The sequence below is a fragment of the Erigeron canadensis genome, chromosome 3, assembly GCF_010389155.1.
Source record: "Erigeron canadensis isolate Cc75 chromosome 3, C_canadensis_v1, whole genome shotgun sequence".
In the NCBI taxonomy this organism is placed as follows: Eukaryota; Viridiplantae; Streptophyta; class Magnoliopsida; order Asterales; family Asteraceae; genus Erigeron; species Erigeron canadensis.
In genome coordinates this window covers 43320356-43336168 of record NC_057763.1, presented here as the reverse complement: position 1 = coordinate 43336168, position 15813 = coordinate 43320356, and the positions used below count along the sequence as shown (strand labels likewise).

At 33.9% G+C, this 15813-nt stretch overlaps 2 protein-coding genes across 2 annotated transcripts; both read right to left on the bottom strand.

Moving 5' to 3' along the window:
* Nucleotides 1-891: 891 nt before the first annotated feature.
* Nucleotides 892-3465, bottom strand: LOC122592185 (ADP-ribosylation factor GTPase-activating protein AGD12-like). The gene is made up of 6 exons (XM_043764386.1): nt 3460-3465; nt 2674-2837; nt 2154-2302; nt 1951-2051; nt 1543-1638; nt 892-1212 (listed from the first exon to the last, which is right to left on the bottom strand). Exons 1-6 carry the CDS (start codon nt 3463-3465, stop codon nt 937-939), a joined length of 792 nt encoding a protein of 263 aa, XP_043620321.1. The 3' UTR covers nt 892-936.
* A 7899-nt stretch (nt 3466-11364) lies between these two features.
* On the bottom strand, nt 11365-15159 carry LOC122593001 (F-box/WD-40 repeat-containing protein At3g52030). The gene is made up of 9 exons (XM_043765333.1): nt 14922-15159; nt 13865-14065; nt 13724-13778; nt 13472-13570; nt 13258-13361; nt 12903-12992; nt 12372-12511; nt 12108-12192; nt 11365-11903 (listed from the first exon to the last, which is right to left on the bottom strand). Exons 1-9 carry the CDS (start codon nt 15083-15085, stop codon nt 11537-11539), a joined length of 1305 nt encoding a protein of 434 aa, XP_043621268.1. The 5' UTR covers nt 15086-15159; the 3' UTR covers nt 11365-11536.
* Between the last annotated feature and the right edge of the window lie 654 nt (nt 15160-15813).

Here is a 15813-nt window from a genome sequence, read left to right as displayed (position 1 = left end):
CTTTAGCTCTACATTACTTTACTACTAATAATATTCTTTCAACTAAAATTACCATACCATATCTTTAATATCTACAAAGGAAAGCAACGATGTTAATCGAACCACCATATATTAGGCCTAGACCCCAATCTAATTAATTACTTGGTTTTCCAAATTATATAAAATTATAACTATTATGTCCCGTATCCACACCACATGGTTTAACTATGAAAACGAAAACATATTTTTTTTTATTGGAATTTGATAATGCGATCTAAAGAATGTTTTTGTTTTTGTTTTTTTAGATCTAAAGGTGTTAGTTAATTGTTATACTTGTCTCTACTCCCTAATAAAGCAAATTTTCCCAATTAAATATTTTTGGCTTTGAAATATCTTATTTGCCCTTGGACTTTTTTTTTTCTTTACGTAACTACCCAAAATCCCTAATAAAACAGACCGCCGTCCCTAATACTGCCGCCGCATTGCGCGGGTACCGTGCTCGTAGTAAGTAAAAATTATACATCGCAATCATATCCTTTCGCATTCGTTTCGTTGATAAGAAATCAAATCATCAGTTGCACATGTTACTTAGTTGTCCCACGTCAATTAACAAAAGACATTACTGGGCCGTTCAGTTAAAGTTTAGCTTTGCTATTTGATAGACTTAACATATGGATCTTTGGGCCTATTCATTGTTACAAACTTGGGCCCCTATTATGAATTTAGGTTTTTTTTTCTGCCTGTTTAGTACATATAAATTGATCAAATATATTCTTTACACAACAATATATTCTTCTCAACTGTTTCTACTTTGAATAAGAAAATATAGCGTACCAAATAACCAATATACAATTCATTCTCTTAGGTTACTCATAGAATCGATAACATTTATTGAAAATGCGGATATGATGATCAGAATAACAAAAGAGCTATACACACAAATTGGTAATGTTATTGTTAAAGGGGTATCCACTCTACTTCAAGATATATTATCCCAGACTCTACATTCTGCAGTTGAAGTGATACTTCCTGTTTTACCTTACCGTCAATTATATTCACTGTGCTATCTTCTAGCAGTGCATTGTCATGTGATTGCAACCACTTGCCTATCTGCATATCCCCAAATTGTGAAGCGTCCCCGTATGCCATTGCAGATGTTAGCATTGGTTGAATGTCGATTTCTGCTTCCCCCATTATGTCATCAGCAGAGAATGTATCATAATCAAAAACTTGCTGCATTCAACAAACAATGCAATAGTGGTTCATTTTTGAGTCCCGGTTTAATCTCTACTAATGGCATTTGGTAGATGTCCCAACTTAGACACATAATTAATTATGACAATGGCACCCACTCACGTCTCAAGAAAATGAGAGATTGAGATGTAAGCAGTTATACAATCTCAATGATGAAGTACTTCCTAATTAAATGTTGTTTCTTTAAGGTTAACCGAACATGTTTACATTATTTGACCCCATATGCATACCCCGTCTATTTTTCCATCTCAAAGATAAATTCTTTCTTATAAGTTAAGTTTGAAATAGAAAAAGGCAGTATAGAGTTACCAGCTTAATAGGGCCATAATCCTCAGGTATGGAAAGCATCAACTCTTCGTTCCAGATTGGATTCAAATTACTCTTCTGTATAGTTGTTTGGGCCTTCTAATAACATTAAGAACCAATTCCAATCACAGAAAAAAGACACAAACAAAACAAAGCATCACTTATTATTTTTAGCATCACACAGCAAATGTAAACGTATGCAACGAACAATCTATATTCAATTATAATGAGATAAACAAGCAAATTTGTTCTTCTTAGAGTAAGCATAAATATTTACAGTTATTTATTTACTTTGTTTTAAGAACAGCAAATGTAGAATGTATGATAGTGGTAATCTACTTGTGAACTTCGAGTTCTTCATCTAGTAAAGTCACTACAAGGGGTTCAAGAAAGGGACATGGACATACTCACCTGCTCTCCTAATGAAACAACAACATACGGATCACTTGACAACATATCACGGACCGCAAGATTTGCACCTTGGAGAATTGTGATCTTCACATGTCCAATAGCTCCATCAACGCATTCCTATGATGTGATCATTTTTGGATTAGCAGGCTAAAATTTTTTGCTAAAAGCACTTGATTATGTCTGTTTAGCGAAGTGTTCTGCACTTACAGGTTTCTGTATTGCATTTGAACCTGAACTTGGAGCACGAAAACTCATCTTTTTGGATGGACTTCCTTGGAGAGTGTCGGCTTGTGAATTCTTTGATGAGATCTTCAAATTTGGTTTCAAGAATTCTTGAAGCTCATACTTGGACCTAAGATGTTATGATGAGTATCTTAATTTATCATTCATGGTCAACCACCAAAACATTATGTGCATGTGGCAGAATGGGCAAATACACTTGTAAGACGGGTCAAAACAGGTTAGAGACACTTCTAACATATTCTTATACATGTCATCTGTTGCAAAATAAGTGTCAGACTTTTCTTAAACCTTTTTTTGAGGCAATTTATGAGACAGATTGTGCAAATTAAACAAGAAATTGAAATAATAAAAATGATCACAAAATTCCAACTGTAAATATGAATTCAAATTTCGAAATTGAGGTATTTAGAAGGTTGAAACACTCATCCTATATATGACCTTTTAAACTGTTTCATATGTTTCTTTGTTTGCGAAATATACCTAATAAATTGTGTACGTTGTTGAATACTAGCATCCGGGCCAGGCTTAGAAACTCCTTCGGGAATGTGAGCCTCATAGATTGAATTTGCAAAACTATTTCCTCCAACTTCAACCATGGCCTCAATATCTTCATCTGTCCATTCATCCAGTGTCACAGATAGAACCTACGAAGTATTGGTTTATGATCAAAGAGTCAGCCATTGTATGAAATTGCAACTTGTGGTGTGAAAAGAAATAACGATAAAATCCTTAAATTCATACAAACTAGTTCTTCAAAAATATATAAGCGAATTAAGATTCGCTTAGTAGACTTTCAACAAATGCATGAAAACAAATTTGCAGCATATCAACGTAACAAAAAATAACCTCAATGAAGAGAAAACGACAACCAAAGGTGAACCTAAAAACATTCTGAAGAGAAACAAAAAGAACCTACCCTCGAAATATTTGGACCGAGCTTTTTGTGCACGCCACCACACTTTAAGCATAAAAACACTCCAATGGTGGGTGACCTGAAATTAATATATATATATATATATATATATATATATAAATTTAAGTTTGGATAATTTACCATAGAAATGTAAAAATATGTTCATAAAGCTAATAAAAACAAGAAATGTATCTATAAATTATTGTCAGTAGATGTAAAGACTCTAAGATACAGATAGCTTTGCATGGCTAATTGATCATCAATGGTTGTAAGGATTATATGCGTGAAAATTTGTTATTGACTATTGAGGTTGAAAATACAACATATACGTAATTCATATTGGTAAAACTTACGCCCATTTAGGATCAGGTGCATTGCAGTCAGCACACGTACGATTATCACTTTGCTGCAATAAATCTTTTAATTTTTTCGAACCTGCATATATATAATCAAGAAGAGCTCTTCATTATTGATCACTTACACAAACAATTAATACAATTTTCATAATCCATATGCGTGATAATGTAATAATCGAGACTGTATTGGCTACAGTCAAATGAAACAGAGAATAAAGTCCAAAAAGTTATCAAAGACTAAACCTTATCAGCCATATGATGGAACTAAAAGACTGGACTACTGAGCATAAGCCATAGTATTATTACTTATTAAGCTAACTAAAAATCAACTAAGTTTTATCATAAATATGAACAAGACAATGTCTTTATTTGTTTTTGTATTGTTGGTCTCGAAAACAATGTCTTTATTGATAGTTCAATGTATCTAAAAATGATCATATGGGTTTATAAACGTATATGAAAATGTAAAGACGCATTTCCTCTGAACGAGTGAATAGGTTTCTTGTATGATCTACATATGGGTAAATTTTTACACATCATGATATCATAAAAGAAACATCACAATTTAGTTTGTGTAACCTCTTGTAACTAAGTAATGCTACTTCAAATTAGATTAGCACCAGTCAAAGTACCTTCTAATATGTAATGGGATATCCCTAATTTAAGAATTAAGGGTTAAGCAAACTGCAGACTCAAGACAACGTTATCTTCGATCAAAATTACAAGCATAAAACATAGAATATATATGATATCATACCAGACATTGGTCTACTCGCACGCCACAATCATCCACCGCAACTTTTCCTCCTCAAGATAGACACAACCCTCCTTGCTAAACGAAAATTCAAGGGAAAAAAAAAAAACAATGAAATATAGTTATTATAGGTAATGAAACTTCATTAATTAAACCAAACAACAAATTTATATCCATAATCAGAGACATATAATCCAAATATCGCTCTCTGTTTCTTGTATGTGCCAATGTCAAAACAAAAATCTATACAAAGTTATACGTACATATAATATACATGATAAACGTACATTGTATGATATTGAATGACATCAAGGTCAATCAAAATGAAAATTGAAACATAAAAAAGAAGATTGTAGGTTGGTTATAGAGAATCAAATTTTAGGTAAAAGAATTATGTTTCAAATGACATAATGAATGAACATACATACATGCATGATGCATCTATCTAAATATGGTAAATATCTGATTGAAGGATTCAAAGACAATTTAAAATTGTAATATTTTTATTTACGTGTCTAATATGTGTCTTCATCTATTTGATGAGAGAATCGTTAAATGGTGAAATAAACTAAAGCAGGTTCCTCAATGAGAACGATGATTGAGGACGTGGATGCTTTTTTGGGAAGTTTTTGCATTCTAACAATTAATGCGAAACAGGGGCATTGAAATTAAATTTTTACTATTAAACTTCGTGCATTCTTCAAATTAAATATCGACAATGAAGGCTACATTAAATATCTGGTTTTAACTCAAGTCATGGGTTGGATTCTTTAAAAGTGTACATCTTGTGGTTTAGAATACGTATAGAGTTTCATCATTATACGATGAAAGGTCCCATGATATTAAATACCGACTGACTGTTAAAAAATATATATTTTTAAAGATATTAAATATGTATGTTAGTGTTTCGCCGTTTCGTTTTGCGTTTTGTTTCACTTCGATTAGTATACATGGCAAATGTGTAATTGATTGTTTGGGAAACGCAAATAATCTGAAAAGTGTTTGTATGAAAAAGTGATTATTGGCTATGAAAACGCAGTTTTTGAGAAGCATGTACCTACATGCTTTTTCAAAACGCGGTTTTGAAACGTATAATCTATTTTGAAAACGCAAATTTTGTTTTGTAATCGCAATACCAAACACCCATCATATGGCAAAATTGAGAAAGTTATTTTTCTGTTGGGCTTATCTCATTTGCACCCCTTAAGAGTTAAGATCTTAATTATGCTCCCTCGTTATTATACTAAATTTCAAAAAAATTTTTTATTTTTTATTTTTATTTATTATTTGATTATTTTTAATTAGTTAATTTTTCTTCCTTATATTAAGCAGCAGGTTTGGATCAAGTGGTTTTTGCCTCTGGAGACAGAGGTCATGATCGCTTGCAAGGTCGGAGGTCCTATTCTATCTTTAGATAGAACCTGGAAGCAGCCTCTCTACACCGTCGTGGTAGGAGTAAGGCTGTCTACATCTTAACCTCCCCCATACACCGTCGAGGTATTGGGACCAGACCTGTGGAAGACGGTATTGGGCGTTACTTTTTTTTCTTCCTTATATTATTATATAAATATTGCTACTAATTTAGTAATGTTTTTTTTTTCACCAGTGAGTTATTAGTTAGCATTTGAGATATCAAAGTGACATTCAGTAAGGTAATATGCGGAACTCAAGCCATGAATGACTGAGATAAAAACTCATAACTCTCGAAACCTCTCCCCCTAATAATTCACTTCTACAAATATAGAAAGTAGAATTCGAACCCTGATGCATTTCTTCAAAGTTTAAGACCCCACCAATGCCTATTGGTAGCATTATAATTGTCCCATAAAATAGTTTTAACTAATTGTATTATAAAATTCCATTTTCAAAAAATTGTATCATAAAATTTAAAGGTGGTATCTTTCTGAATGATAAATATAACTTTTTTTTTAATTTGGTGGGGGAGTACCTCCCCGCCCCTCTCCACCCCTGCCCGCTTTTTATCCTGCTCCCTGCTCGTTCCTTAATTGCACGAAATACATTCCCGCCCTCCCTAGGAATGACAATGGGTCGGGTTCGAGGCGCGTAATACTAAACCCGAACCCGAATTCGAACCCGATAAGGAATATATGACCCGACGCCGACCCGATACCCGTCGGGTACCTTATCGGGGACCCCATCAGGGATAAAATCATGCCCAAAACCCGAAACCCGACCCGATAAGGATATTTACTTTTCAAAAATATTTACCAAAATTTGTATGATTTGAGAAAGGATACTATTTATTTTTGATGTTTTGAGAAATAGATGTGCAAGTTATTGAACATAGATACAAATTTTGTTGATATTAGTGTGGAATATATATTCAAAACTAATTACTTATAAATATATAAATATAAGTATTGATATCGGGTCGGGGTAGACATGCCCCAGTCCCTGCCCCGAACGGGTTCGTGTATCGGGTTTCGGGTTTTCCCGTCGGGTCGGTTTTTTTTGCCATCCCTAGCCCTCCCTACCACTTTCTATTTTATTTATTTTCTATTTATTTTTATTCAAATAATAATTAAAATTTTTATTTAATAAATTGAAACTAATATTACTAACACCATAAAACATTAGATAATATTACTAAAATCATAAAAATACATTACATAAATATTACTAAAATCATAGAAAAACATTATATAATCCTAACACTCCGAATAGTCCGAGCTCACAATACTGTTGTCGTCGTTGCGATGAATATAAGCTTCGCCGGGTTGAGGAGATGCGTACTCCTCCCCGGGTCATTATGATATTCCACATGCCGACCACCACCGACACCGCCTTGCCAGAAGTCCGCGTGGTACAGCGCTACTATCAATGTGGAAGAGGCAGTGGTAAGCTGGAAAATAATCTGATCAAGCCAATCAATCTTCAGTCAAAGATATACAACATGCTCATTTTTGATGACGTTACGAACCCGACTGAGAGCTTCAATTATTTCGATTTTGGCTACGAAAGCCACCTTGTTGTCATTTACGCTTTGAATCACGTTTGTTTACTTCATATCGGTGTTTGGCGTCGTTGAGCATGTAGTTTTTGCATCGCCATTTTAACATTAAAAAAAGGTCATCTTTGCCATGATTTATATGTAATATGTGTGTGTTTTGATTGAAAATAATAGAAAGAAGAAAAAGATTAAAGAACATGAGGAACAAAAAAAAAAGTAAAATAATGGAAGAAAGAAAGAAAGAAAAAAGGAGAAGTTTTGATGTTGGATGTGGGTCCCATGTATTTAACATATTTTTTTTTGTAACGGTCAAAAATTAAGAGAAGGTCGGGGAGAGCCGTCCCCGCCTCACTCCCCATTGTACCAGACTGCATTACAAACAATATTGTATTTGTTCACACTTTTAGTGAGTGTAAACAAATTAAAAATTTTGTCATTTTTTGTGTGTAAAAATATATAGAATTAAAAGTGTGTAGAAATTTATCCACACTAAAATATATATAGAACTAAAAGTTCGCACTTTTTAGCGTGGACTTTTATAAATATTTTGTAACACCTCTCTTTGTCCACGGTAACTAAAAAGTTAGCGTGGACAAATGAGGTGTTACAAAATAATTGTGAAAGTTTACACTAAAAATGTGAAATTTTAATTCTACACACATTTTAGTGTGGAGAAACTTCTACACTCTTTTAATTATATATATTTTTACACAAAAAAAAAACGTTACAAAATTTTTAATTTGTTCACACTCACCAAAAGTATGAGCAAATGTAATATTATTTGTAATGCTGGTACCTATTTGGACGGTCTATGCACCTTTACAAAAATTCTTACGATTGTCATTAAAATTAAAGAAATAAATCTTTATTAAATGAGTGTACGTCTTCTAATTACACAAAAGTAATACTCGTAGTGATTATAATAGGCGTCTGGTATTCCGACCATGATTTTGGTAACCCGACTAGATTATTAATGACAGGGGACCCGCTTTTTACTCTCATCATATATACCATTATAGACATGGTGGCCTACACTTTTTGATTGGGATACCCATAGTGTTATAATAGCTAGTCTCAAAACAATTCAAATTTTTGCACCGGTTATAGAGTTAGTTTTATATCCGAGAACACTTCGAATATCGTGCAAAATATGATCACAAATATATACAGTATGTATATGTATATAGCGTTTTATAAAAAGGAAGGAAAAGAAGAAATTTGAAAAAAAGTAATGCTGTCAAAACATACCGTCTATCAAATCGATATGCAGCTAATAGCTAGGTTCAAAACGTATAAACACCCTTTTGGCTGCCCATATCTCCCGCATGATATAACTCGCATTAAATGCAAATCCATCATTACGCCCCCCTTTCTCTTCCCAGTTCCACCATCACATCACCTCAACTGACCATATTTTTTATATATATTTTCTTAGATACTCGTATATATCTTTCTCACCCCACTTCAAATTAAGCAAACTAATAGTACATACATTTTTCTTTACCATATCTAACAAAACACACACACACACACACAAAACTAACCAAACAAAAAAAAAAATAGAAACTAAGCTGGCTAGCACTTATGGAAGATTGTACTAGTAGTAGACGAAATACTCATCATTATTTGAATCCTTTTGCGCCACCATTTTATCCTTACAACCGCGGCCATTATTTTATCACACCTTTACAGTTACAACATCATCATACTGGTCGTAGTCATGAAGCTGCTGTCGTCGTTCCCGACCGACTACTACCACACCGAACGAAGAGCTCATCTTTCGGCGTACGTTATCATCATCCGTCGGTTCCAACAAGAGGAGGGCCAAGAAACCGGAAGGCATCGGTGGTTGGTCGTGGTACTTCTAATGATCATCATAATAACTACTGTATCAATAATAATAATAAAGATTTTAATGGTTGTAGGGCGGCGAGGTTGAATAATACTCGTAATAATATTGGTTGTACTAGGGCGATGAGGTTGAAAAGAAGCCAAGAAACCATGCCCTTGGATAAGGCAACTACTTCTGTCATGATTCGTAACATACCCAATAACTACACGTACGTACGTACTATACGTAGTGCTTAATATACATATATATATATGTATATATACTATTAAATCTATATGCTGTATATATGGTCTACGAAATGTATATATGTAAAATTAGTTAAAGTTATCAACAGGAGGAGTTTGTTGGTGGAATTTTTGGAAGAGCATTGCAAGAATGAGAATGAAAAACAACAATACAACACTACTACTTCGACGACTGTTCGCTCAGCCTTTGATTTTGTATACCTTCCTATTGATTTCAAGTACGTCGGTCCGTATATATATGTATTAATAATTCTTTTTTTTTCTTTCTTTTAGTCTTTTGAGTAGTACGTAGTAATATATACTGATGATGATATATATATGTATGTAGGAATCAGTTGAATGCTGGATATGCATTTGTGAATTTTACTACTTCAGAAGCAGCCTGGAACTTTCACAAGAGTGTTACAGGGAAAACTTGGAAACTCTTTCAAAGTAAAAAGATTGCTGATGTCACTCGTGCCAAAATCCAGGTATCGATCTATACATGTATTTTTCATTTTAATTTGTACCTCTCAACAAATTAAATTGTCATTAGTTATTGCATATGATACTTTTGTATGTGTTAGTTTTAATTACTTTACAAATTAAGGAAATGTATAATCATTTTGTTATGTATATATATTTAGGAGCTGTGCTGTAATGTAGTGTTCCTTGTATAAAATAAAATAAAAATATATATTCTCGTATGTATGCATGTATGTATATACAGGGTAAGGAAGCAATGTCTAGGAATTTTGAAAGGATGAAGCTACGCAGTCCATCAGAGGAGTACCTGCCTGTATGGTTTGAGCCACCAAGAGACGGCTCTGTCAAATCACCATCCTCCTCCACAATGCATACCATTGGTGACGTAGTATGTTGCTAGAATTACCTACCTATACCCGGCCACTACCTATAGCTAGAGATATACATACATTATTATTATTATTATTATTATATAAATATATGTACGTATGTATGTCTTTATGGTTGTGTATACCTACTGACCCTAACTAGCTAGCTAGAAGGTATGGCCATAAGGTAGAACTACTGTACAAGTACAAGTATGTAGAAGTTTAGTGGTTGTACATGGTTTTTGGTGGGTCTACAGGGCACCTGGATCATCATTGGCATTGATCATTTTGATTTGGTTTAGATCATGTACCATTCAGGCTGGTTGCTTAGTTAATGCAATTATAATCTGTTACGTATTTATTTGTGATCATCACACTTCAAATTAGTTTACAGTATGTATGATGATTATTAGTAAATAGTAAACTCTGGTGATGTGCTACTTGTGGAAATAACATTTATCGCATTAATACCTGAAATTTAATACACATTTATTTCTCCATTAAACAAGTCATAATTTCTGTAGCGTAACGTAGTATAACTATATGCTGCTTTGCTTTGGTTATAACAAAAATTTTGGTACAAACGAAAAAGTATGAACCTCCAAGATCTTTTTTTTTCTTTTTTTAAGAAAACGTTTCGAAACTTTGGAGTAATAATCTGTAACAAAACTGGAGATATATGATAACCAAGCATTAATTCAATATATGTTGATCATATTGTTAAACGAATTACTAGGATAAACAGATCAATATATTTTTTCCCAACCAAAAAAAAGAAAAGAAAAAAGAACATCTTGAAATCTTGCTGGTGTTGGAAAAATACACTTCTACAGACTACAGTGTTAGGGTATCAAGTCCCCACACATATGTACACTTTTGTTACGTCATCTTGTGTACTAGTAACAGTTTAATTAATTAAATAATACAGTACTATTTTAAGTAATAATTAAAAGAAAATCATAGACAACAACACACATTATCCAAGTATCTAACTATTCGAGTTAAATTGGATTTGTACAACGAGAACGAGTCAACGAAAAAGGCCCAATTTTATAAGGCCCAGACTCGGGTCTTCTCCCCTCGACAGTATCATCTTTTCTTTCATCTTTTTTTTTTTATATATACATATCAAAAGAATAAATTGACCAATCATTCACATTTCATCGAACCCTTTTCACTTGCTTCAATCGGAAATGTTCCTAGTATCTAAATTTAACCAAATCCTATGAGCAACTCGCATACAAATATGAACTTACCATATGTTCCCTTGCCACATACTGTATATATATAGTTTTAATTATACATCAGGATTATTATGTTACAACAAGATAAATATCAATCTAATTGAATACATATAAAGGTAGAAGCTTAGAACGTAGTACCATGAATTATAAAACATTACCATGCATGACTGATTATTCATTTGGTGAATCGCCAGACTCTTATGTATCCATCAGCATGTGTGGTAACAACCTTTTGCATCCCGACAGCTAAGCTGTTGATGGAAGGTCTGGAAGTTCTGGGTATCAAATCTAAACGAGCCTCTTCTGAAACTCGTATTCCTTTTTTTCTTGTAACAGTTGATTGAGAAGGTTGGGAACGATACAGCTTTCTGCTACTTTCATCCATTATGCAATTTGACAATATGTCGCCATTTTGCTGGTCTACAAGGCGCAGCACACCGTCTATTCCACCCACGGCAATTATTGAGATGTCACCCCGCATGTGTTGAACTGAACTTATGAAGTTTGGACTCACTCGTACCTCCCACAGTCGTTTCATCATCCTGAAGGTTAAAAGATAGAAGTATGGGCATGGCTCATTCTAATAGGTGATCCTTGTTTAACTCAAACTATTGCATATATACATGCATACATATACATATATAATATAATGTGCGTGTCCGAAACTATTGTTATAGAAGTTCTTGTGTACAACTGCACACAAGTCTTACTGATATCATATGGAGTGTGTAGATCAACTACCATACCTTAGGTCCCAAGAAGATACCCGCCCTGCTCTTGACCCGGCAAATAACATGTGTGAGCATGAGTTGTAACACAAAGTGGTCAGATCTGTTGCAAAAGAAGAAAATGAGATAATACAAGTTAAAAATCTTTTGAGAGTTGCATGAATAAACAAAGCACAATCAATTTAGCAAAGTTTCATCCACCCCACAATATGTGATTGTCACAGAAAAAAATAGATGAAATGAAATGATAAGTGCACTGCAAAAGAAGGCAGTAGAACCGACCCGCATAATCATTGGTCTTCAATGTTGCTACTTGCTGATCAGACGAAAGATCCGACAAAGATACTTGACCAAATGAGGAACCACCAATAAGCAACTGGTCATCATTAAAAGATAAGCACGTAATAGGTCCATCATGCATCCTGCAATGCATAATTACAAATAACTTAATATTTATTTATAAAGTATAAATTATTGTCTAGGCCCTCTATTTCTAATGAAAACTTCAGCCATTAAATCCTTTCAAAATGACAAAACATATATAACCATCATATGGATATTCAATTATACGAGTATTTTGACATCAAATTCTAACTTTGTGCTACATGAATAAACGCTTATCGGTTATCAGATTCTTAAGATGAATACCTTGAAAATGTATGACTTTTATTACCATTTTATATATAGTGTACAACAAAATCGATTGAATAAGCAGAAGAATAAGACACAAAGACCCAAATCTTCAAATCAACAAGTAGCACTTTTAAGATAAAAATATAATAATAATGATGACGATGCTTATAGAAAACGTACTTTATGATTCTAGACCATTTCCTGCCATACATATCAAATACACGAGCTCTTCCATCCTCACCACCAACAACAGCCTCTGGATCTACATAACTGTAACCAAATGAGAAGAAATGTTTTCTTACATTATAGTCGATGCATCCATCATAACCATCCGACATGGACTACTTGTAAAATTACATGCAAATGAATACCCCAAAATAGATACGTATAAAAAAAAATCTGAAGACGATGTAAATCCGAAAAGTTGAAGACTTTGAATTCACGACACATCTTTGATTGGGTAAACTTAGCTTGATTGGAATTGGAATTTTCTATTCCCATCAAGTGGCACTAAGGTCACCAAAAAACAACTTACCACATGCAAGTACTTCTAGGAAATTGACCACCATGCGAGGAAAAAATACTTTTCCTCTCATTGCGCCTCCATAAGCATATGTGACTTCCTACCAATCCAACAACCTACAAAGGTACAGCAAAAAAATAAAATCATGAATAATAGAACACATGCAGTAACGTCGACCATCTGAAATACCGTGCTCTAATATTTGAAAGAACCCAGTGCAAAATACCTTGCTCTCGTCAAAATTGAAGTCGATCAGAGGGTCTGTATGTGGAAGGTAATACTCAGCCAGACATTTGTATCTTTCTATAGACCACAGGCGCATCACCTAGCAAAGTTGGAGATCATGATATTCAATACAAGGAATTTATACTTTTAGTTCCCACCTAATTGAATAACATAAATACACGAATAACTTTGCACATAAACAATGAAACATAACCCCGAGAAATGGGCATTCAAAGCATAAATTTGACTCTACCTTACCAGTTCCGCCAGTGAGGAGTAATCCCATCTTCATTTTACACCTGTTAATCCTACAAAGAACAATGTGAAATTAGCTTATCCAAACGCCTTGTGAATGATAAAGCAAAGAAAAAACACTTGTATTAACAGACATTACCCATCAGAATGACCTTTCCATTGATATATATCAACAGAACCTGCATGTAAACAGGAACGATGTTGACTAATAGCGAAGTCCTGAAGTTGTCTTTTCCAAGTTCTTCCTGAAAAGGTAGATATGCTAAATTCACCACCAAAAATCCCTTTTTGCTTGTTGTACAATGCTTGCAGTAACTTCGACTTATCAATGGCTCTACTCCTTCAAATGAATTAATGATACAAGATAGTAAGTCCAAAGTGATCCCAGTTGTACGTAATATAAATGGCTCACTAACTATTCTCTGCTATTATGAAGTGAATGTAACATCTACTTAAGACTATGTATTATTTTAATTGACTCTTGGATTTTGAACATCACTAACTACTCTTGGTATTATACCAATCATGATGTGTGACATGCCACCCTTTAATCTCACTCATAATAACAATGTCACTATGTCAGACCTCACTCTCTTTCCCTGCCCAATAACGGTAAAACACCACCACCACATATTCAAAAATTACAGAGAAACCCAAAAGCTGACCATAAACTATTCTTCACCGTCGCTTTGTACAAGTTAAAGTCATGTATGTAGAAAGTCACATTCCACGCAAAAAATGATAACACCCCCAATTAAATCGCTCAAGTTGCGCCATTAATCTTCACACGAGAAAGAAAGAAATAGCTTATCTTGTCTTAAGCAACAATACATGATCAACAATATAACCCTATTTATACAGTCAGATATATCATGTATTTATTATACTCAAATTATAACATACTGTGTACTCCTATTAGATTAGATTACATCATCATAGTTATATAAACTTATAGTCGTTTTCCATATACTAAACAAGACTAACAAAACCTTTTCTTGAAAATAAAAAATTAGAATCCTAAATTTAGTTTTAACCTACAAGGTCAACATACATAAGTTTCTTTCATTATAGTAAAACCAGGGAATAACATAAGATGGATGGGAGATAGATACAGAAGTGTGTATGATATAAAAGACGATGACTTTAATGATAATAATTACAAATCTTGGAAAATAGGCAAATGAGTAGAGATTTACCAAGATTTGCATACGGCAGAGCAGCGAATGAGATGGATGAAATCAAGATAAGAGAAAACAGTGGAGATTATGTCTTCATTCAGGCTTTGAATTGTTGTTGTTGAAGATATGATTCGCCGCTTGTTTGACGGTGGAAGTCCGGCGGTGGAGGTGCTCGGCTCCATCAACAAAACTTGGATATGGGTTGGTTGGTTGGACTGACTACTACTTTCTAAAAGGAACCGAACCAACGGACCAAGTTTTTATGTCAACCCACAAACAGATTAGTCCGTACAAAATTCATTTTATTTTCCTTAGAAACTGAATATGCAAAAAAGTTAGAACTCGCGCTATGCGGCGGTATAATAATGTTGGTGATGTGCGGCGGTAGCGTTGGTGGTGATGTAATGACGACCATAGCAGTGGCGGTGACGACAGAGGCAATAGTGGCTACGATTGGTGGCGGTGGAGCAGCAAATTACGATGACGACGATGATGGACGTTGGTGTTGGTGAGTGTGTATGTGTGATAAAAAGAGATGTAATCGTGTGTTTAATGTATTATGGGTGATTAAGGGTATGTTCGAAATATTTAAAAAATGCATGACTTGGTTAAAATGTGGGGCTAGTTTGTTTTAATAAGAACGGGGTTGGTGTCCACACGTTGCGGCGTTTAAAGAGTGATGATAATACAAAACAGCGGGGAGGAATCGATATTCGTGTGTGTAAATAAGAATAAGAGAAAGAACTGATTGTGTGTTAGATCTTAGTAGGGCGTTTATCTGATTATGTTTAGATATATAGAATTAAAGGTAATGTGTGAATTAGGGACAATATGAAAATATTAAAAAAATTATTGAATTTCCTAAAATAGATAGTCAATATGTTTTATAATGGGTTATAGAATTATAAAT

Excerpts from the sequence above, each read along its gene's own strand:
- LOC122592185 (XM_043764386.1), bottom strand. Across the intron at positions 2,303-2,673 it reads CAACGTACACAATTTATTAG|GTCCAAGTATGAGCTTCAAG; the intron begins GTATATTTCGCA and ends ATAACATCTTAG. Across the intron at positions 1,639-1,950 it reads TTGTTTCATTAGGAGAGCAG|AAGGCCCAAACAACTATACA; the intron begins GTGAGTATGTCC and ends TAATGTTATTAG.
- LOC122593001 (XM_043765333.1), bottom strand. The coding sequence starts at position 15,085 with ATGGAGCCGAGCACCTCCACCGCCGGACTTCCACCGTCAAACAAGCGG. Across the intron at positions 14,066-14,921 it reads TCTGCCGTATGCAAATCTTG|GAGTAGAGCCATTGATAAGT; the intron begins GTAAATCTCTAC and ends ATTCATTTGAAG. Across the intron at positions 13,362-13,471 it reads TCAATTTTGACGAGAGCAAG|GTTGTTGGATTGGTAGGAAG; the intron begins GTATTTTGCACT and ends GTACCTTTGTAG.